Here is a 23,688-nt window from a genome sequence, read left to right on the forward strand (position 1 = left end):
CAGCTAATACCAACCAGGGAGACAAGGAGAAAAGAGACTAACACTGAGCCTACAAATGGGACATTGGTACAGACGTGATGATAGAGGTCTGACAGGCAATAGCTAGACCCAACTTCAGAGATAGAGATTCAGTTCCCAGGCTCAACTTCTAGGGCTGTTTCAAGATAGAAACTTGGTGTTTTGTCTTTTATTTCAGACCCAAACAAATAAGACTTAGTCACCAAATGATGAAGCAATGGCATCAAAGTTGAAGGACAATACAGTTGTGAGGATCTGAGTGATGTAAACAGAAGCAGAGTTTTACCAACAGATAATAGTTTGGAACTATGAGTGAGAGAGAGGAAGAGAGGGAGGGATGGAGGGATGGAAAGAGATAGATGAGAGGGGAAGAGAAAACATCCCCAAATTCTAAAGTCTAGTTGTGTCACTGACCATATATCTAAACGTTATGTAAAGTTAATTGTGTACTTGGTCAAAACTGAAGTGTTAGGGAGTTTTTCTTAAATACCGGTTGGTCATTTCCCTCTGGAATAAATAGGATATTTCAATATGAACCTATCTGACAAATTTCTTGATGACTGATTTGTTTTCCATTTTTTAGTTTTACCTGGGTATGGGTATCCAGATATATATACTGGAAAATAAAACTAATTATCTGAAGCACATTGGAGAGTGCTGAACAAATGTTGATGTTGATGTTGATGAAAAGCAGCAGCAACATCTGAACTCCTTTTTTTGCAAACACAGGCAATGCCAGGAAATAGAGTATGAGGGTAAATGCACTTTAGAGAATGAAGATTCATTACCTTTTCAGAGTGTCTTTTCTTTTTACTCAAATCTGAGTGAAACTATAACAATGCGTCATCTACTTTCTACTCGTCATCATCTGTTTCCATGAATCCATTGATAGAAATTGGATGTCTATACCACAGAAATATTGTTCACAATATAAGCACACTTTATATAAACTTAAGGGGAGAATAGGACTTTCTTTTGCATCATCACTTTAGCGAAGCAGAAAATGTTAAGGTGAATGAAGAAATCATGAGAAATCTGATTTTACTTTGAAATCAGAAAAAAAGATTATTGGTGTAACTGTTATAATTCAAAGTAGCCATGAGTAACTTTTGTGCTAGGTCTGACTCATATAACTTATTTTAAGAACAAAATTTTCTGGAGTGTTCTCAGCCAAAACCTTCACATAACTTTCCTGCCCTCTTTCTGAAGGTTAAAATAGAAATCTAGATTTTTCTTTTTTAAAAAGCTTCTTCATGCAGACTGAATTTCAAAAAAAATCATTCTCAAATCTACCCTTGAGGAAAGGGGATACGGAAGCTTATGAGACTCGGGGGTGTAGATCAGCAGAGGAGAGTTTATCCAGAATGCATGATGCCCTGGGGTCTCCTCCCCACCATACACTCACACTCTTTCAAGCTTGTGTAAAGTAGGATCACAGTGTCTTATGCTGTGTGAATATGTATGTTTCAAGAACAAAGCCTGCATCCCACGTGTGTGTCCATGGGAAGACCAAATCAAGAATATTAAATGAACACTGTGATCAAAGTGAGTTATTCCATCAGATTTCAAAAGCATTTCAATACTTGTTTTAATAAGAAGTTATTACTAAAATGTTTTCCTACAGACCAGCTGTCTTGACCAACCTGATACCTCTCAGACACTGAGCCACCAACCAGGCAGCATATACTGGCTGGTCTGAGGCCCGGACACTTACACAGCAGAGGACTGCCTGGTCTGGCCTCAGTGAGAGAAGACTCACATAACCCTTGAGACACTTGAGGCCCTGGGGAATGGGGAGGCCTGGTGAGATGTGGGGGTGGGGTTGGGAGGTGGGGGGGGCATTGAGGAATGAGATGAGGAACAGTCAGAGGGAAGAATGTGAGGGGGATAATGACTGGACTGTAAAAGAAGATTAAAGATAATAATAGTAAAAGAGTAAAAACAAAAAAAAATGTGAAGAAGCTTAATAGAAAAGACAAGTCCTAACTTATAAGCAAGAATTCATGTGGAGGTACAAAATAGGACACAAATATGTTATTAGTAATCTATTGTGAATTTAATTTATGTCTTCCAGTACTTACAAGACAGAATATATAAAACATTTTAGACTGCTATAAACAGTACTATAGGAATTCAGAAGAGAACAGAGCATTCCTAAAGGAGTGTGTATTTTCACATGTAGTGTAATGTATATATACTACATTAGAGACAGGGCTTGTAATGGTTTAGTAAACTTTGTGAAAATATTTCTTGCTATATATTTGGTACTCATTTAAAGAACATTGAACAACTGCCGTGGATTGATATAGTGCTTATGAGCCATTAATAGTTTCAAGTATCAAAAGATGAAATCAGTTAGATATAGGCATTGTGGAATGTTAATTATTAAGGCGAATGTGAGAATTTTGTGGTTTAGGAAAAAGGGGGAATCATCTTGTTTTACCACAGACATGATGTATTCCCTATGAGTCTTGTTTTCCCAATTTAGGATTTAGGATTTTTTTCCCAGAAGCACAGTGCCTTCTGATAGAATGTAGTTGTTATGAAGTACCAGCTGTGTACTTAATTGTATCAGGAGTGAAGATTCGACAACATATACCTGGTCTCTACATTTCAGAGAAGGACTCACACCTCTTGGGATGAGCAGATAATTAGTGTGAGGTCACATATTTTGTATTCAAGTTGTGGGAATATTGCATTGGAACAACTAACATCACCTATAGGAATTAACAAAAGTTTTCCAGAGCAATTATAATTGGATTTGTTCTTAAGGGATAAGGCATTATTCTCCCATGGAAAGAAGAAATAATTTCACACCAAAGAACAGTAGATAGAGAAGGGCAAGAGTGTTAGGAAGAGGTGTTCTATGTACCTACCTTATGCTGTATAAACAGGCTGTTATTAGACATTTGCCAATGGCACCCACCGATTCAGTTGTTGCTGTTTTTATCTCCTACTGTGCTAGGCTAGCTCTTGATTTGAAACACTATCCATTCAAAGAACTTCAGAAATTCCCCAATCCCAAATTCAGACAACTATATTAATCCATTAAACATTTCCACACTCTCTTTTTCTCTCTCTGTCACACACCTATAAATGCACAAAGAAATCACTTGACCACAATTCATTGTTTTGAGCAAGTTTTATTTAAAAATTTAGAAAAATCTTGATTTCTTGTCACTTCTTTGACTTGAACATATTATACTCACATCATAAGTTACAGTGGCTTTACATCCTTTATTCTATGTTTTGGGCCCCCAGAATATAGGCGACTTAAAGTATTGGACTTTTCACATACTTCACTTGGAATTGGTATTTGTTTGAAAAAAAAAACCGCTTTTTGATAATATCCTTTATGTTTAAAGCTTCATTTTGGCTCTCTAAATCTCTGAAAATCGTACACCGTCAAAAAACAGCATGAACTATTTACTGAACTACTGTAACTACATTGAATTCTGATACTGACTCATACCAGGCTTTAAAGACAATTCTCGAATCATGACATGATTTGACATTAAAGAAAAATGTACCAAGGTGTACATATGCTTATGTAAAAATCCAACCTAATCAATTTTGTTTCTATTTATAAGAGCAAAGAATAGATTTGATATAAAGGAATGTGTGGGCCAGTTTTTCTGGTGTGAGATGATAAGCACTGTGATTTTATGCTTCAGACAGCCGAAGTGGCTTTAGCTAACCTGAAGAACAAATATGAAAATGAAAAAGCAATGGTTACTGAAACAATGACAAAACTGAGGAACGAGCTAAAGGCTTTGAAAGAAGATGCTGCAACCTTCTCATCCCTGAGAGCAATGTTTGCAACAAGGTAACTTTTTTCTCCCTAACATTGAGTATTTCACATGGGGAGAGCACTGTCAATACTCATGAATAAATATATTTAGTTTGCATGAAGAAAATGACAAGATTTTACACACTGATAAATCTAAGATTAGAAATGTTTCTGGAGCTCAAGGTCACGTGTGACTGAATCTCATGGACATGGCTAAGAGAAACCTTAGACTACAAGACTGCAGGTACTGGTTTCTGGATTCCCACAAAATTCATTGGCATTTAGAATATTTATACTTATATGTTTATTAGGATATATGTATATATATGTATATATATATATATATAATTATGGGGGCAGGACAAAGAATGGAGAGGGAGACTTTAGGATCCCGTTTTTGGTGAAATAAATTCTTTCAGAATTAAGAGAACACATATTTCTTCTTTGAGAAAGAAATTTAAAGGGATTTTTAAATGTTCGGTTTAGATCATATTTTAAGTATTATTCCTTTGCAATCCATTTTCACAAACATTAGTTTCTTTCAGGTATAGTGATTGCCTTACTTTATATTTTTAAAAACATTTTCATGTTACCAAAAAGAATTAATTCAAGGTCCTAGGCTTCATTTTGTTTTTCAGTAAGCTCCAATTTTTCTCATGATCTACATAGTCCCATTGTCTTGACATTAAAGGTTTACAGAAATGGGTACCCCGTGGACCTAATGTACTTTAGTCATAGATCCTGTTTTGGTTTTTTGTTTTGTTTTGTTTTTCTGTATGAAACCTCAAGCGTGTGCTGATTTCATTCTGTATAATAAATTTATTTATTATACAGACTGATTCTCTGTATAATAAATAATAATAATAATAATTCTCTGAGCTCATCAGCAATCTGGTACTACACAAAGAATAATTTACCAATATCTTATACTTGGCAGAAATTCAGTGTGAGTTTTCTTCTCATCTTACTTTTTCCAAATGTGTATGGATGGACTCAGGTTTTAATTTCAGTTGGGAATTAGCATGGAGCTTTCCTTTGTGCTTCAGTATAAATATGAAGCTGGATGAGGAAGTTCCCAGTGGCCTGCTGTCTTAAATCAAACAAAAATCTTCATTTTTTTGACAACGCACTGCTTTATTATTTGGTTGAAAACTCATTGAAATTTTGATTTTTTAACTTGGGGGAAATCTGCCATATTAAAAACATTATCTGCTGCCATTTAAAATAAAGCCCTGTTGTAAATACATATAAAAGGGAGAATGTTCTTTCTATTAATATTATCACTTTTGATATAGCACATACATTGTAGGTATAACATGTAACAAACTTTTTGCAAAGAATACAATGTTATACAATAGAGACGATGATTGTAATATATCTAAAGTAGTGGTGGATACTATGTGAAATTGTATTATCACACCAAAACAGCGTCCATAATAACTGTCCTTGAGGTTTATGCTGCTTATTTAGAATGTCTCCTTACAGATTCCATTGTGAGGCTGAATCACCAATTACTAAACATGGTCAACTATTTCCAGTTATCTATTATTATAGAGTCTTTCCATTCTATTGGTAGGAAGATTAATGTTCTACATTCCAGTCGAATTTCTTTCTTTTTTCTTTGATATTTTATGTATTTACATTTCAAATGTTATCCCGTTTCCTGGTTCCTCCCTATCCCTGCTTCTATGAGGATGGCCCCCCTCCCACCCACCCACTCCCACCTTAATCCCCAACACTGGAGAAACCAGCCTTCACAGGACCAAGGGCTTCTCCTCCTATTGATGCCAGACAAGGCCATCCTCTGCTACATATGCAGCTGGAGCCATGGGTCCCTCCATGTGTACTCTTTGGTTGGTGGTTTAGTCCCTGGGAGCTCTGGGGAGTCTGGTTGGTTGGTATTGTTGTTCTTCCTATGGGGTTGCAAACCCCTTCAGCTCCTTCAGTCCTTTCTCTAACTCCTCCATTAAGGCCCTCGTGCCCAGTCAAATTTTTATAATCACTTTATCTATGGGAAATATATCTCAAGACCCCCAGTGGATTTCTGAAACTACCAGCTCCAAACTCTATAGATCACTGTTTCCCTTATATGTTGATGTCACTGATGAAGCTTAAATGATATTATTAAATTTAATAATATAATATCTAATGTTGCTATGTAATCATTCAAACAGTGTTGCATAATAAAAGTTTTGAGACAGCAATAACTGAGCTGAGGGTAAGAGAGGAATACCTTTCTAATTAAGTTCCAGTTTAGATTACCAGGATTACTTCCTCACTCCTTTGCTTGGGTTCCAGATGTGATGAATATGTCACACAGTTGGATGAGATGCAGAGACAGTTAGCAGCTGCAGAAGACGAGAAGAAGACTCTAAACACTTTATTACGAATGGCTATCCAGCAAAAGCTTGCCCTGACACAGAGGCTGGAGGACTTAGAGTTTGACCATGAGCAGTCCCGACGCAGCAAAGGCAAACTTGGAAAGAGCAAGATCGGCAGCCCTAAAGTAAGTGGGGAGGCGCCAGCCACCGGGCCTACCATAGACACTTACCTCCTGCATAGTCAGGGCCCACAGATCCCTACCATTCGGGTCAGCAGTGGCACTCAGAGGAAAAGGTATGCATGCAGCTATTGTCATAGTGTGGTACAGTGCTCAGGCTTTAGTTGACTGTAAAGAATTATGTGTTTTTACTGTGTAGGATGGAGAAAAGAAAAAGGGGAAATTAAAGCTGCTAAGGGCTTTGCTAATGCTGGTCTTTCTGCCACCCCATTCACACATACTGATTAACCATAACAATTTTCAACTGTGTGTTAATGTTTTTGCTGCTGTTTGTGTGCATAAATATGTCTCTTCCTAGCCTCCAACCTAAAGATGGATAAAGTGGATATTAAAAATGAATATCATTGAACGTGGGCTGTTATTTTAAAAGCCATATCTCTGGAAATTATGCTATTTGTCATTTTTTTATGTCATGGGACAAAGATATGAGTTTGTTCTCTTAGGGAACGCTTGTCCATAAGACTAAAAGTGATGACTAATTGAAAGGTCGTGGTCATACTTCATCGAATGGAATAGAATATGTATAGTCCTTTTCTTAAAAGCAAGTTTTTGTGCCTTTTCCATTGGTCATGTTAATATTGCTTAGTAACCACGTTTAAGGATTTTAGTGACTTGACCTTGTGACCTCTTACCAAGTTCTGGTTGTTGAGGTTCTTGCTCTGTTTTTAGTTAATATAATCAAAGGTGTTCATTTGAGGAGCTTTCATTTAAGAATCAAATAATACATATTTCTATTGTGGATCCAAAATGTCTATAATAAACTTTTATTCCAGCATTCAGAGTAGTTTTCAAAAGGGATTGTATCCTGATACGAAAACTAAAGAATTACAAAAAAAATCTTGATTTTCATATTTAAAAGATAACTAAATGCCAATATAACTAATGTTGTCACTGGTGAGGTACTGAAAGGTAATTAAAGTCAAACTTTTTTGTTTCCTGTATGTATTTTTCTTGGATCTCCTGCAAGACAATTTTCACCTTCCCTTTGTGATCAGAGTCGTCCCAGGACTTCAGGGGCTTCCTACCTACAGAATTTATTAAGCGTTCCCCCTGATCCCACCTCCACAGAATCATTTCTTCTGAAGGGTTCCCCTTCCATGAGTGAACTCATCCAAGGGCATCGGCTCAGCAAGGAAAAAAGGTTAACCGTGGCTCCACCAGGTAAACACTTTTTCCTTGGGTGCATGTGATGCAAATGAATGACACTTAAGTCAACAGCTCCTTCTCTAGCCCACAGCTGGACTGCGATGTGGGACATCCACCGCTGAAGTGAAAGCTCCCTTTTAGTCAGCTTCCTGTTTTCTCTTTCCACAGCCAGAGTCCAGGCATGTCTTGGGATTCTTCAGGAGTTTCTTTCCAGTAGCCTAGTAAGGAGGAGGAGGGTTGGAGAGTGGGATAGGCAGAGAGAATGAGCAATAGATACAACACAGAACATGTGTGCACCTGTGTACGGTTCTGTAGTTCTGGCTTTCCCATCTTGGGTAGTTTTGTTTTCTCTTAACGTTTTCAATGTAATTTTAGCAAAAGAAGCCAAATTTTTAGGGGTAATTTCTTTTTTGTAGTGACCAGAATGTCCAAATCCTTGACAGTTCCATTCCTCGGGAACATTCATATTTTCTTATCATACTCTCATTCTGACACTTGATCCATACTTACCAGTGTGCCCCAGTTTACTTTAGCTTCATTGTTTTGTACTTTTCCATTTTTTCCCATAAAAAGGTCTAAATATAAATGTGGTTTATGCCTCATCCAGTAAGTGCAGACTATCCCTTATGAACTTCCTGCACAGATCAGAGCTGGAAACCAAGTCCATAAAGCAAAATAAGCACAAGGGCAGCCATTAGTTTTCTACTGAAGGTCACATAGAGTTAAAATGAGTTAAAATAGTTGTTAGTGTTTACAAGATCAGGATTGCTACATGAACATTTCTGGCCTCTTTTGAAAGATTTTTGGATGTGTGGCAGCTCCTGGCTGGGTCTGTATTCAAGCTTCTCGGCTGTGCTATTGGTGCAGGTTCTACACTTTGCTGTAGTCCTTACCACTCCGATTGGTTATACCCAGCTTTCTGTGCTTTCTCCCCCACTTAGCCTCTGAGTGCCACCTTTGCCAAATTTCACTTTAAAACTTTTTTTAAACTTCAAATTTACCTTAATTTCTTTTTGAAACCCCAGCCTTTGAATCACTATTTTCTTATCTGATTAATGATATCAGCATACTGATCCAGATTAAATATGTAGTCAAGGAGGCTGGAGCGATGGCTCAGTGGTTAAGAGCACTTGTTTGTCTTGCAGAGAACCTGAGTTTGTTTCTCAGCACCCATGTAGTGGGTAAGTGCAGATCCAGGGAACCAAATGCCCTCTTCTGACCTCCATGGACACACATGGTTCATGTATATATATGCTGACAAAATATACATAAAATTAAAATAATTAGACTTAATACAAAAAAAACCTTTAAATGTGGTCTTATATTGTGGAGTACATGTTTAATGTTCTAAGAATTTTTGAAGAAGTGAGTAATGCTAATGATTAAAAAATTTTTTAAAATAGCTAGAACTCATACACTCATGCATAAATTACATGTGTATACACATGTACACACCTATACACATATGCACATATATACATATATATGCACACATATATAAAACTATACACAAACATATGCATAACATACATACATATAAGTAATTACTCTCCTGGACATTTTTACTCTCATAACCTACTTTCTATTGTTTTAGATTCTTTTAAAAAGCACCTAAGTAATCTGTGAACCACCAAAGTAGTGATGACTAATCAGGGTACCTAATATGGGTAAAACTCATAAAAACCTTTCTAGCTTCTTAAATGGATTTAGTAGTGCTGCCTTCTTAGAAAATTACTGGTGTGATTAATAAGTTGTTCTGTTGTACTTAAATATAAGGTAACATATTAATAAGATTAAAGTTAATGAATATTAGCAATAACTATTTTCATCAGTGTATGGCTGTTTGGTCCTTACGTCCATGAATATGTATTTATATTATTATCATTACATTGTGGAAGCTATTACTGTCATGTCATAAACTTTTTCATGTTGCTACTTAGTTTTACTTTTAAGATTAATTATTGTCTTCCAAGATTTATTTTTATTATTTTAAAATTATGTGTATATGTGCACATGAGTGTAGGTGCCCTTGAAGGTCAGAGGAGGGCATTGCATCCCCTGGAGCTGGAGTTTCTGATGAGCCTCCCAACATGGATGCTGGGAACTGAACTTAGGTACTCTGAAAGAGCAATATGCACTCTTTAATTGCTGAGCAATTTCTCCATTCCTTTGTATTTTACTTTGTTTCATATGCTGTTATCCTATCAATCATTCTCCCCACTCCTATCCTTTATCTTGTATGTGTAGGACCCTGCTTGGTATAGCTTCATGCTTTCACCATCTCATCTTTTTGTTCTTGGGCTCAGAAGTAAGATGATGGCTAATTATGTTTTTTGGTCCATTTTGGTGTTGCTTTAGAAAAATCATATTATACTATCTGCCCTATGAAACTTTTCGCACATCCTAAATATTTCTAACAATTTACATACTCTATAATTTCTTCAGTTTTAATATACTTAGCATACATGGGTGAAAGTACTTATATGGTTAAAAATTCTTTAGTTTTGAGAAACTAGAAAATATCATTCAATATGAGTACAATACACAGGATAAGAGCTATAAACACCATGGAATTCATAATCATAAATAGATCTAAAAGTTGCTTTCATGATAACATGTTGATCAACTCTGTATTTCTAGCTATTTATTTGAAGTTAAAGTGAATGAGAGACAGGGTTGCAGATGCAGGAGGATTTCTGTCAGTTCAAAAGTTCCCGGATAGCCAGGGCTGTGACACAGAGAAACCCTGTCTCAGAAAAAACAAAACAGGAAAACGAAAAGAAAACAAGAGTGTGTACCTTAGTCAGGGTTTCTATTCCTGCACAAACATCGTGACCAAGAAGCAAGCTGGGGAGGAAAGGGTCTACTCAGCTTACACTTCCACATTGCTGTTCATCACCAAAGGAAGTCAGGACTGGAACTCAAGCAGGTCAGGAAGCAGGAGCTGATGCAGAGGCCACGGAGGGATGTTACTTACTGGCTTGCTTCCCCTGGCCTGCTCAGCTTGCTTTTTTATAGAACCCAGCACCACCAGCCCAGGGACAGCACCACACACAATGGACTCTCCCACACTGGATCACTAATTGAGAAAAAGCCTTACAGCTGGATCTCATGGAGTCATTTCCCTGCCAGTACAAAGAGAGAGAGAGAGAGAGAGAGAGAGAGAGAGAGAGAGAGAGAACTATTATAGCCCAAGGAATAATTTCTGTTACATATTATGAAATCAATCAATTTATTTGTTTATTTATTAATAATTTCTTGTTTATGTGTATGAATGTTTTGCCTGCATTTATGTACGTCAGGCATGCCTAGTATAGGCCTTGAAGCTAGGAGAGGAAGTCAGATCCCCTGTTACTGGGGTTACAGACAATTGCGAGCTGCCATGTGGATGCAGGGGATCAAACCCTGGTCCTATAGAAGAGCAGCCATCTACCTAGCCCCCAAATCAACCAGTTTAAGCCTTAATAAATTCTTATCAATATTTTCTAAAAAAATTCTAATTAGGAGAATTACTATAGAAATTGATTAATCACACAAACCAAGCATAGTTTCTAGAAATACCTATTTAATTGATAAATATTAATTATTAATGTGAAATATTGTTTGAGATATATTTATTTAGTTTTATTCATGTTTTTAGTATGTTATTAACTTCTATAAAATTCCTGACAGCAATATATATTATTTTTAAAAAGAAGTCCCTTATTTTTGAATTTTTGATAAACATTTTATAAAATAAATATTTAACATATTTTATTTTAATAAGCAGATAAGGATATTTATTTTTGTGTTTTGGGGAAGAATTCTGGCCTTGCCTGTGGCTCTCGTTCATTCTTTACTTAGCCCCTGAAATCTTAGAACTTCTCATAGTGGCAGTTGACTTTATGGGTATTTTTTATATTTATTATAATTTTATGTGCATCAGTGTTTTGCTTGCATATAAGTGCACCATATGTATGCAGCCTGAGCAGGCTAGAATAGAGTGTCCTGGAATAGGAGTCACAGGCTGTGTGAGCTGCCATATGGTTTCTGGGAATGGATTTCAGATTCTACAAGAGCAGCAACTGGTATTACCCGCTGAATCCTTCTCCCCAGCCCCTTAATTGCTTGTTCTTGACATTATGAATCTCCCGGCACACATTCTCATGTGTCTCAGCTAAGCTGAGAAATGATTCTCAACTTTAATGAGATCGAATCAAAATGGATTCTGTTGTGACAGAGGAGTTTATAATCAGCAGGTTGTACATCATCATAAATTAACAGTTATTTCATTCTGATGCCCTAATTACTAATGAGGCACATATATTAATTATATCTTACCATCCAGTCATTAACCAGACAGCCCACCAGAACATATAAGAAATGAACACATCTCACAAGTAAGAGATCTTATTTTGTACTAAATACCTGATTTTGAGTACTTTGCAAGATGAACAACAGATTTCAAAAGTAAAAATTAAATTTTCACTCTTGTCTTGAATTGATATCCTAAGAAGATTTGTTTTTATTTTGTGTTTTCCACATAAGAATTTTTCCTTAGTTGCTTTTCTTATTTATTTATTACCTTTAATCTTTTTTGACAGTCCAGTTTTTTACCCCTCCTGTTCTGCTCTCTGATATTACTTCCCCATTCTCCAAGAGGAAATCCCCACCACACACGTGCACACACACACACACACACACACACACCAGGCCTCCCCATTCCCTGGGGCCTCAAGAGCCTTCAGGGTTAGGTGCGGTCTTTTCTCACTGAGGCCACACCAGGTCGTCCGCTGCTATCGTGTGTTGGGGGCCTCGGACCAGCTGGTGATGCTGCCTGGTTGGTGGCTCAGTGTCTGAGGGATCCGGGGTGCAGGTTTATTGAGACTGCTGGTCTTCCTATGGGGTCGCCCTCCTCCTCTTCCAAATTCTTCCAGCCTTTCCCTAATTCAACCACAGTCTTCAGTTCCTTGGTTGGGCCTAAGTATTTGCTTCTGTCTCAGTCAACTGCTTGTTGGGCCTCCAGGAGCAGCCACTCCTTTTTACATTCTTTTGATTGTCGTCAGTGCTCTTCCCTCCCTCTCCATCTTGTCTTTCTCTTGATTCTTTCTGAGCTAATGTGAGAGAATGTTATTGTTCTGAAATCTTATTTTTGTTCTTTAATATTTTGAATTTTGCTGATTTGAAAAAAATCAACTCACCAAAATACATTGTCCTTAGACGTGTAGCTACTGTATTAGATCTGTAGTCAATATATGCAGTTTTGCACTGAAAAATTGCCTTTCACATTTCACTATGTCCAAACAGTCCATTTTTCTGTTGTGTTGCAAACCTCGTATTGTTGAATTCATTCCAAAACCACATTTCTTTTATTACCCTATTTGCTCACTCATTCTTCAAAATTTAACGAAATTATCTGATATGTGTCCGGCACTTTACTTGAACAGTCAACACCATGTTCTTCATGAAAATTAAAATATAGTAAGGGAGATAGGCAGGCAAACAAATGATGGTGTTAAGAGATATTCTTGTTACAAAAAAAGAAAGCTAGAAATAGTGGGGATATTTTCCCACAAGAGACACAAGAATTGACTATAAAAGGTGCCTAGACTTTCCTAAGGAGAAAAGTGGGATGCGGTAGCAAGAAGCAAAGGATGTAGGTGTGCGAACTGAGAAAGCAGAGATGCAGGTGTGTGCAGTGAAAAGATAGGGGGTGCAGATACAGGTAACAGGGCGTTGTGGGTGCTGACGTGGGCAATCAGAAGTTACAGTGTGTAGGCACGAGTGAGATTAGTGAGAAAGGGAAGGGGCTCAGTTTGTACAAAGTATTTGGTTAGAATCTGGTCAGGAGTTGAAAGAAAAGGACGAGAACAGAGAACAGAGAACAGAGAGGTCTTGGTGGAGGTAAACAGACGATCTGCCCTGAACTTAACTAACAAGCTTATTTTAATTTTTTAGGTTTCCTTTAAAAAACATATTTTTATTTTACACGTGTGGATGTTCTGCCTGCCCATACATCTGAAAACCATGGGAATGACATGGCCACAGAGACCAGGAAAAGTCTTTGACTTCCCTAGGGCTGGATATACAGAGTTGTGAGCCATTTTTTGGTTGTTGGTAATCAAACCTAGGTCCTCTGGAAGTCTTAACCATGTAGCCATCTCTCCAGCTCCACAGCGAACAGTTTAAAAACAGGATCATGTGTTCACTATGCAAAGCACTGAGGACACATCTGGGTGATGAACGGGCTGAATATGTGTAACACGAGTAAAGAAGCAGGTTTGGTAACAAATGAAATATAAGGTCAAGGTTTTAGGAATTACGAAAGTGAAATTTAGTGAGTCCTTCATTCACACAGCTTGTTTTTATTACCTCTGCCTCTTATCTTTCTTATTTTTTGTATGTGGAAAGACTTTAGTAAATGTTACTTAACTCTATTTCCTCAACTAACAGTCTCGGTAGTTCTATTCACACATTTTATTTTTCTATAGAACCTTTTTCTATGTATGTGTGTTCCACTTCGTATCATTGTCCTGCATTTTCTTGACTTAGTAGAAATAGTTTTCTGTTTAAATTTGTGCTCTTTCCAAACCTTCTCTTTGAAGGAGTGAACCCCGGACCTAATGCATGTTAAATGCATATTCTTCCATTGAACCACACTCTCAGCTCAAACTTGTACATTTTTAGGCCGTGTTTTTCTTTAGGTTTTTCTTTAGCTTACGTACAATTCTTCCTGTAGGTGATGGTTTAGACGCTGCATTTCTGTGGTTTGGCCTCTGCCAAAAGAGAAGTTAATTCAAATACTAATTTACTCATGGTATGGCACAGTTGTGGAACACTTGCCTAGCATTCTCAAGTCTTCATTGATCACCACAAAATTATCAGCCATATTTCCTTCCATCTTGTCCCAACATAGTACACACAAAATCAATTCAGATTTCAAATCGTAGTGAATCATGAATGTTGCATAACACATTTTCTTCCATTTTAAGGGCTAATGATGAGGTTTTTTTGAAAAGTTTTATTTATTTTATATATGTGAGTACACAGTCACTGTCTTCTGACACACCAGAAGAGGGCATCAGATCCCAGTACAGATGGTTGTGAGCCACCATGTGGTTGCTGGGATTTGAACTCAGGACCTCTGGAAGAGCAGTCAGTGCGCTTAACAGCTGAGCCATCTCTCCACCCCCATGATGAGAAATTTCATTGCGGGGAGTATAATACTTTTAAATACCATTTTCTTGGTTTAAGTATTTGTTTAGAAATTTTACTTCTACAGGATATCCTTTAATATTGAATGGTCTTGAATCGGGATATACAGTATTAAGTAAGATTGCTATCTGACAGATTCTGTCTCTCATTCTAATAGCAGACAACTAATTAAATACTGAAAAATACCATAATTTTTTTCTAGATACTTTTTTTCCTTTTGTTTTTTTAAGACAGGGTTTCTCTGTATAGCCCTGGCTGCCCTAGAACTCACTCTGTTGATCAGGCTATCCTTGAGCTCAGAGATCTGCCTGCCTCTGCCTCCTGAGTGCTGGGAGTAGAGGTGTGTGTCAGCACTGCCCAGCTTCTAGGTATTTTTATATTTTCCATATTTAAATGAATTTCAAATATCCCCAAGTTTAGCCCACTGCTTTTAACAATTTGCTTCATAAAAATATTTTCAGACTTTGGGGATGAGGAGAGGGATGGCTCAGTGGGAGAAGTACTTGCAGTGTGAGTATGAGGACCTGAGTTGAGATCCCCAGAGCACATGTAAAAGCTTGGCAGGGTAGTGCCTACCTGTAATCTCAGCGCTGTGCAGAATCAGACAGGTGGGTCCTAAGGACTTGCTGGTAGTCAGCCTAGTCAAGATGGAAAGCCCTATAGTCAGTGAGAGAACCTCTGTCCACCTCTCTTTCCCTAAGTGTGAAATGTGATAGAGGAAGACACAACACCCAACGGTAGCATATGCACAAACACATGTACTGGTGAATATACTCACATTCATATATGAATGCCACATCCATACATAATAAAAAGTTAAAAATACTTTGGAATTCTAAGATTTCTTTCCTTTTATTTTCTCACAAAAGCTATAAACTATGTGCATCATATGTGACAGTTTTACTGTCATACACATAAATGTAAATATTATGAAGTCTTTCCTAATATCTTCTCCGCTGGAGAGAAACAGCAGCTTTGTCCTTTGTGCTCACATCAGACAGAGTTCAGTGCTTGATTTCTCTGGTAAGCTCCTTATGGGTCCAAACCTCTTTGGTCTTTGTATGTCAGGATCACACAAGTACCTGGAACACAGTACCAGTCACACAGTAGGTCTCACTGTGTTGAATAATATGGCTATAAATTGTGTACAATATCCCAAGTTTATTAGCTACACATCTAGTTCTTCTGGTTTATAATATAATGTATTGCAGATGTGACTTAAGATTGATGATGCGTGGTCCCCGTATCAGCAATGAGGTGGTCCTGCAATAAAGGCTGTTGAGAAGAAAAAAAAAAGATTGATGATGCGTTAAAAGCTACTTGGCAATTTTTGAATTTTATTTCTCTATATAGAAAATAGGCCTCTGCCATAACTGAACCCACTCAACTTTTGTATCTTTCTAAAAGCATTTATATATGCAAGCAATTACATATAAATATCTACATATATAAATACAACTTATATATGTATTATTAATAGTACTGGTACAACCATAAACATAGTTATAAATGCTGTTTTTTCATATTATATCTCCCTCTTTCCTAGCAACTCACCTTTTTTGTTTATTTTTAGCCATAGGAAACTATCCAACTGAAGAAAATTTTTGAAGAAAGCTTTAAATACTTCTCTGTAAAATTGTAGTATTTCTTCACAGATGACAAAAATTATAACCATCAGACTGTAATGTTTAGACTACGACTATTAAAATTAGCAACTCATGCTTTTAAACTCTGTAGTAGGGACATTAGGAAAATAAAGAGTGACCCGTCTTAGCTTCAGCAGGATATTTATTTACTGTAGTCATGATGGTATCTCAGTAGGAGGTTCCACTGTTTCCGTTTCTTGATGTCCAGGTGTAGTGTCTCCTGTGAAGCACATTTTGATTTGAACCAGTCACATGTCAACTCTACAGTAGCAGTGCATACGGTTCAAGACCTTACTTCTAGTAGTTTTGATTAATAGAATTTCTGAATGTAAATGTAACTTTTGTTTTTCACTATGTTTTCCTGGCTGGCCTATAATTCACTACATATACCAAGCTGAATCCATAGAAATCTGCCTGCCTGTGCTCCAGAGCGCTGGGAATACCAAGCCCAGCTAATTGTAACTTTTGATAACTAATTTCTAATTTTTAAGAATTAAAATGGTATATAATTTTCTTTTAAATTGAACTATTGGATTAGTTATTTGCTGCTGCATATTGATTCTTCATTGTTCTTCTCTGACTGCTCTTCTGAATACATGAAATGTTTGCATATTCTTTTTCTACCTCTTTTTGTTACTAAATCTCATTTGCATTATAGGAACTCGATTCCTGATGTTTACATAAATGTTAAAAGGATTTTAATGTTTAATGATTTTTCAGAATAAAATAGTTTTTTTAATTGACATAGTCATCAAATTGTAGAAAGGATGTATTTCTTACTTTATTCAGGGAGCATCTTGAAAATGCTCTAAGATCACCTTGTCATTTAAAAATGGCAGCATTTAATGACACTATATATAGACTGGAAGTACACCAAGCTCTTTCAAGGTGACTTCTTAGTGTGTTTCTTCTTCTCAGAATGAAAGAAAAGACAAAGACAATACTTAATAAACCATTCCTTACTGTAAAGTGGATATGGTTGACAAATAAGTCAATAATGGATCATCAGTTAACCACACTTCTATCACTCTTGCTGTTCTGTTTTCTACTACTTTATCAGACAGTCCTGTCCAGAGCTTGCATTTTCTTAAATATTCCATATTCAGAACCTGAGCTTTAGAAATGAAATAAAATATGATAGAAGGATATAATTCCTTAATTACTGGAGATACCAATATAATAACTCAACATCAGGAGTGTGCACAGAACATTAGATTATGCTTTTCAGTCTATGTTATTTAGTATTACCATATAATTTAAAACTTAAAGTTTAAAACATAAAATTGTATTAAAATGTTATTAAAGCCATTAAAATTGAAATTTCCTTATTTATAATCCTTAAAAACCTAAAGTATTTAAAGAAAAAATTAAAATGAAAGAAAACATGTTTTTGTATTCTTAATTGTTGCATATTTAGAGAGCCAAAGTGATTAGGGTCTACTTATATCCATCAAATTCCACACAGACGGTGTTGAAAATCAAGGCCCCTAGAAGGAGGCTGTGTTTAGAGTGGCAATGAGAAAGAAGAGGTGCTGTGACACATGTAAGGTTCAGGAAGTCCCAGGTAATAACATCTATAGTCTCCACTTTCTGGTCCACCAAGAAAACCAGCAGCCGAAGACACAAATACGAAAAGAGACACTTCTAGAGTTTGTTCCAGGTTACAGATTCTGTTTTAGGTGTATGAAAGTGGCTACCTCCATCAAGTAATAATAAACTAGTCCAACTACAGATTGGAACATTGTACATTTTATAGCACCACCTTTCTCCTGCTTGTGCTCACTACCTTTAATGCTTTGAAAACTGCCTTTACTTCAAACTGCAGTTAATTGCTTATCTATAACTGTTGGCCTTTAGTTTCTCTGCTATCTTTTGTGCCAGGGATTGATATTTACAATGGCTTGGCCTTGGTATTACGTTCATTCCAAAGGCCTGCATGCAAAGAAGAGTCCTGTAACCAGCTGTACCTTGCCCTACTGTGTTCCGTAGGGAAAAGGCCATTAGTTTTTTCTATTATCACACTATTATAGTATTCAGTTCACTCTAATGGTGGTCAGAGATTGTAGTTTGCTATTTGTTCTCACTTCACGTTGTAACATTATTTATTGAAACAAACCTTTCAGCTATATGGCTTTACCTGAAATTTTATGTACAACCTGTACCTTGCAAAGGGTCTTTTCCTATCTGGGAAAGCATATTAAGAGAAAGCCTTAGTTGCTACCAAAGAAAGCCAGTCTCTGGGATAATCATTTGTTTCTCTGTCTATTCAGGCCCACATATATAAAAGAGATACACATTGAAGAAAACATTAAGAGGATCCTACCAGGGCTGAGGCTGTCATTGTGTAAATTTATGTTATATTCTCTATTATTGGATCTGGGGAATCCTTGTTTAAAAAAAACTATTTATTTTTTTCTCCCTTTCTCTTCTTTCCTCTTTTGGATATTACATAGCCCAGGCTGACCTCAAAATTACTATAAAAGCAAGAGAGATTATCTTGAACTTCTGATCCTCCTGCCTCCACCTCCTTAGTTATAAAATTATAGATGTAAGCCACTATGCTTGGTTTATGCTGTGCGAAGGATCAAACCCAAAACTTTGTGCATATCAGACAAGCTTTATACCAATTAAGCTGCATTATATTTCTAAAAACATGTAAAATATTTCAGTACTATATAGCATAGTTCCCAAGAAATGGGATTATTTTAATAGAAAAAGGGAAAACTCTCATTTCCCAGGATAGGTCTATAATTGCAGCATTTAGGAAACAGGCAGGAGGATTCAAGTTCAAGACCAACCTGGCCTACATGAGTATAGTTCAACCTAGGTTATATAGCAAGTCTCTGCTCACTCTTTCTTTCTTTCTTTCTTTCTTTCTTTCTTTCTTTCTTTCTTTCTTTCTTTCCTCTTTTTTTTCTTTCTTTACATTTCTTTTTTTCTTAACATTTTTTCCATCTTTATTAACTTGAGTATTTCTTGTTTACATTTCGATTGTTATTCCCCCCAACCCCTCCCACTCCCCTTCTGTAAGGGTGTTCCCCTCTCTCTCCTCCCCCCATTACCACCCTCCCCCCCAACAATCAAGTTTACTGGTAATTCAGTTTTGGCAGGACCAAGAGCTTCCCCTTCCACTGGTGCTCTTACTAGGCTATTCATTGCTACGTATGAGGTTGAAGCCCAGGATCAGTCCTTGTATAGTCTTTGTGTAGTGGCTTAGTCCCTGGAAGCTCTGGTTGGTTGGCATTGTTGTACATATGGGGTCTCGAGCCCCTTCAAGCTCTTTCAGTCCTTTCTCTGATTCCTTCAACGGGGGTCCCATTCTCAGTTCAGTGGTTTGCTGCTGGCATTCGCCTATGTATTTGCCGTATTCTGGCTGTGTCTCTCAGGAGAGATCTACATCCGGCTCCTGTCGGCCTGCACTTCTTTGCTTCATCCATCTTGTCTAATTGGATGGCTGTATATGAATGGGCCACATGTGGGGCAGGCTCTGAATGGATGTTCCTTCTGCCTCTGTTCTAAACTTTGCCTCCCGATTCCCTCCCAAGGATATTCTTGTTCCCCTTTTAAAGAAGGAGTGAAGCGTTCACATTTTGGTCATCCTTCTTGAGTTTCATGTGTTCTGTGCATCTAGGGTAATTCAAGCATTTGAGCTAATAGCCACTTATCAATGAGTGCACATCATGTGTGTTTTTCTGCGATTGGGTTACCTCACTTAGGAGATTTTCCAGTTCCATCCATTTGCCTATGAATTTCATAAAGTCATTGTTTTTGATAGCTGAGTAATATTCCATTGTGTAGATGTACCACATTTTCTGTATCCATTCCTCTGCTGAAGGGCATCTGGGTTCTTTCCAGCTTCTGCCTATTATAAATAAGGCTGCTATGAACAAAGTGGAGCACATGTCTTTGTTATATGTAGGGGCATCTTTTGGGTATATGCCCAAGAGAGGTATAGCTGGGTCCTCAAGTAGTTCAATGTCCAATTTTCTGAGAAACCCCCAGACTGATTTCCAGAATGGTTGTCGCCATCTGGAGGTAGAGATGTTCACATTCTTCGTTAAATCCACCAAAGGGGAACTGTTAGGAGCAGATATGTCTCAACAAAAGATAAATAACTTTAAATCTCAAATTTTGTGGATTTCTGACGTTTTTGAAAACCATCTATCTATATAGGACAATCTGGACTGTTGTCTTTATATCTTAATAATATCTTGAACATTCTCTCACAAAGTCAGTAATATGTTTGCTATTTGGCCCTTAACTCACATGTTTAATCAACTCATAAGTTTGTAATGACATCAATAGAAGGACTGGCTCTAAACCTTGTACTTTTAATCTCTTTTAACAAATAAATTCTATATCAAAACAAAGATATGATTTTAGCTTAGTTAACAAATAAGATTACGACTCTATAACTCAAACTACCCAATTCCTCCCTGTTAAAATACAATCATTTCTAAATTTCTCATAAAAATAACTTTAGAATAACCACTTCCAGCCCCCGAAAGTCCAGGGAATTGGGGCGACGACTTCTCCATAACTTCTTCAAGCTGTACATGGGCATTGAGATATCCTTAGGGGTAGGGGGTAGGAAGAATGAAGCAAATGCTGTAGCGCGATGTGTCCTGACTGGACCCAGCTGAAATCCTTGAGACCAGGATTCCAAGTAGGCACACTCTGTAAAATACAACTCTGAAGACAAAAGTTTAGAATTGAGATATCTTTTTGTTTGATTCTCCTGAATAAATTTTTCAGGTGGTCTACCTCTATCAAATACACAGGTTTTTAATACCTCTATTAAAAACACAAAGACAAAATCTTTCTCCCAAAACACTGTGTTCCTTAGTCTGAAACCAGAAAAGCTTGTATCTTACACTCTCTCCCAGAGTAATAATATAACCATAAAACTCAAAGTCACACCCATCATGAATATTAAGCAACTTTTTAAAAAAGGAAGTAAGCTAAACAATGAACCTGATAGGCTTTTGTACTCTGATATCGGGAAATTATCCCAAAGTTCTCGTGGAACCCACGTTAAGAGAATTCGAGCTTCATGTTGTGGTATATATCAAAAGTAACCACAAACCCTCGCTAGCTGGCATCAACGAGCCATATGGCCTTTAGCGGTGTAATTCATAAAACAAACCAAATACCTTTTATCAATTCCAGTATCAATAAGCAACACATCAAACCAGGACTTTAGCCCAAAATATCTTAATCTGTTAAGCTCTCTACCCAGAGCCACAGATTTTTCTTTAACCTTAATAACTTCTAAAATATATGCCTGCATTCACTCTCCTTGGTGTTACAGACATTTCATCACAACTCTCTACTTGGAGTTAGTGACTAATTTTCCCCTATCTAAGTTCTGAACCGTGGATGAAAATCCCCACCTGATTCAGGTAATCTCTTTACTCTCTTCTTTCTAAAAACAAACTCAATCACCTTTTAATAATAAGAAGCAGCTTGTCTAACTAGGATTTCAACCCAAAATTCCCATGGAGCCCACGTTAAAAAGAATATGAGTATCCTAAACAACTTTCTTTAAAAAGCAGCTTTTAATCTCTAACTCTCTGAGCTGCCATTACTTATCACACAGCAGGAGACCTACAGCCTGCCAGCCCAGGTGGCTTCCCCATTTCTTTGTTTGAATTCCTGCCCTTAAGATATCACGTGACTTAACATGGTGCTGGCCTCCTCTTAGAAAATAAAAACTTTCTCTCAACTCTCAGGGTTACTAGTGGATTCTTGCCCATCACTTTGGCTCTCCATCTGTTGTTGTAAAAATATAAATATAAAAAAGATTAACGGTGTCTTTTACCCTGCTAGGTCCTCACCACAGTGCCCCAAGATATCTGCTAGATTATCTTGGCGCAAACACAGCCCAGCCGCACACTTCCCTACACTCAAACCCTCACATAAAAGAACACACAATACAATAATCTTAGATCCAATTGGTAAGATATAATTGCCCACTTAAACATAAAAAGCCTGGTACTATCCATCCCTTGAGAACATTAATAAAAACCTGTATATACACAGAGCAGAATCTTAACATCACCTGCCATCTTGTCCTGCCACGGCTTCTCAGCCCCTCTCCTCCGCCCTGTCTCCCTTTCTTTACATTTCAATTGTTATCCTCTTTCCCGGTTTCCCCTCCAGAAACCTCCCCATCCTATCCCCCAACCCCTGCCTCCATGAGGATGCTTCCTTACCCACCCACCCACTCCCTCCTGCCTCCCGACCTGGCATTCCCCTACACTGGGCATTCACAGGACCAAGCACTCTCCTCCCTTTGATGCAAGACAAAGCCCATCCTCTCCTACATATGCAGCTGGAGCCATGGGTCGCTCCATGTTTACTCTTTCATTGGTGGTTTAGTCCCTGGGAGCTCTGGGGTGTCCAGTTGGTAATATTGTTGTTCTTCCTATGGGGTTGCAAACGCATTCAGTTACCCCAGTCCTTTCTCTAACTTCTCCTTTGGGATCCATGTTCTCAGTCCAATGGTTGACTGTGAGCATCTGCCTCTGTATGTGTTAGCCTCTGGCAGAGCCTCTCAGGAGACAGCTATATCAGGCTCCTGTCAGCCTGTACCTCTTGGCATCCCCAATAGTGACTGGGTTTGGTGACTGCATGTGGGGTGGATCCCCTTGTGTGGCAGTTTCTGGATGGCTTATGTCTCTGCTCCACACTTTGTCTCTTTATTTTCTCTTGTGAGTATTTTGTTCCCCCTTCTAAGAAGGACTGAAGCACCCACATTTTTGTCTTTCTTCTTCTTGAGCTTCATATGGTCTGTGGATTGTATCTTGGGTATTCTGAGCTTTTGGGCTAATATCCACTTATCAGTGAGTGCACACCATGTGTGTTCTTTTATGATTGGTTACTTCACTCAGGATGATATTTTCTAGTTCCATCCATTTGCCTATGAATTTCGTAAAGGCACTGTTTTTGATAGCTGAGTAGTATTCCATTGTGTAGATGTACATTTTCTGTATCCATTCCTCTGTTGAAGGGCATATGGGTTCCTTCCAGCTTCTGGTTATTATAAATAAGGCTGCTATGAACATAGTGGAGCACGTGTCTTTGGTATATGTTGGGGCATCTTTTCGGTATATGCCCAAGAGAGGTATAGCTGTGTCCTCAGCTATGTCCAATTTTCTGAGGAACCTCCAGACTGATTTCCAGAATGGTTGTACCAGTCTGCAATCCCACCAACAATGGAGGAGTGTTCCTCTTTCTCCACATCCTCACCAGCATTTGCTGTCACCTGAGTTTTTTGGTCTTAGCCATTCTCACTGGTGTAAGGTGTAATCTCAGGGTTGTTTTAATTTGCA

General features: G+C 37.6%; 1 protein-coding gene across 7 annotated transcripts in view; it reads left to right on the forward strand.

Moving 5' to 3' along the window:
- Bicd1 (BICD cargo adaptor 1) overlaps nucleotides 1-23,688 on the forward strand; it is a 154,796-nt gene that overhangs the window by 104,667 nt on the left and 26,441 nt on the right. For 3 of the 7 annotated variants that reach the window (NM_001446411.1, NM_001108653.2, NM_001446412.1), the window contains 2 exon segments: nucleotides 3,693-3,844; nucleotides 6,107-6,314. In NM_001446411.1, the coding sequence (NP_001433340.1) occupies nucleotides 3,693-3,844; nucleotides 6,107-6,314 (360 nt within the window). 7 annotated transcript variants of the gene reach the window in all.

Source organism: Rattus norvegicus, chromosome 4, assembly GCF_021556685.1.
Source record: "Rattus norvegicus strain SHRSP/BbbUtx chromosome 4, alternate assembly SHRSP_T2T, whole genome shotgun sequence".
NCBI lineage: Eukaryota > Metazoa > Chordata > Mammalia > Rodentia > Muridae > Rattus > Rattus norvegicus.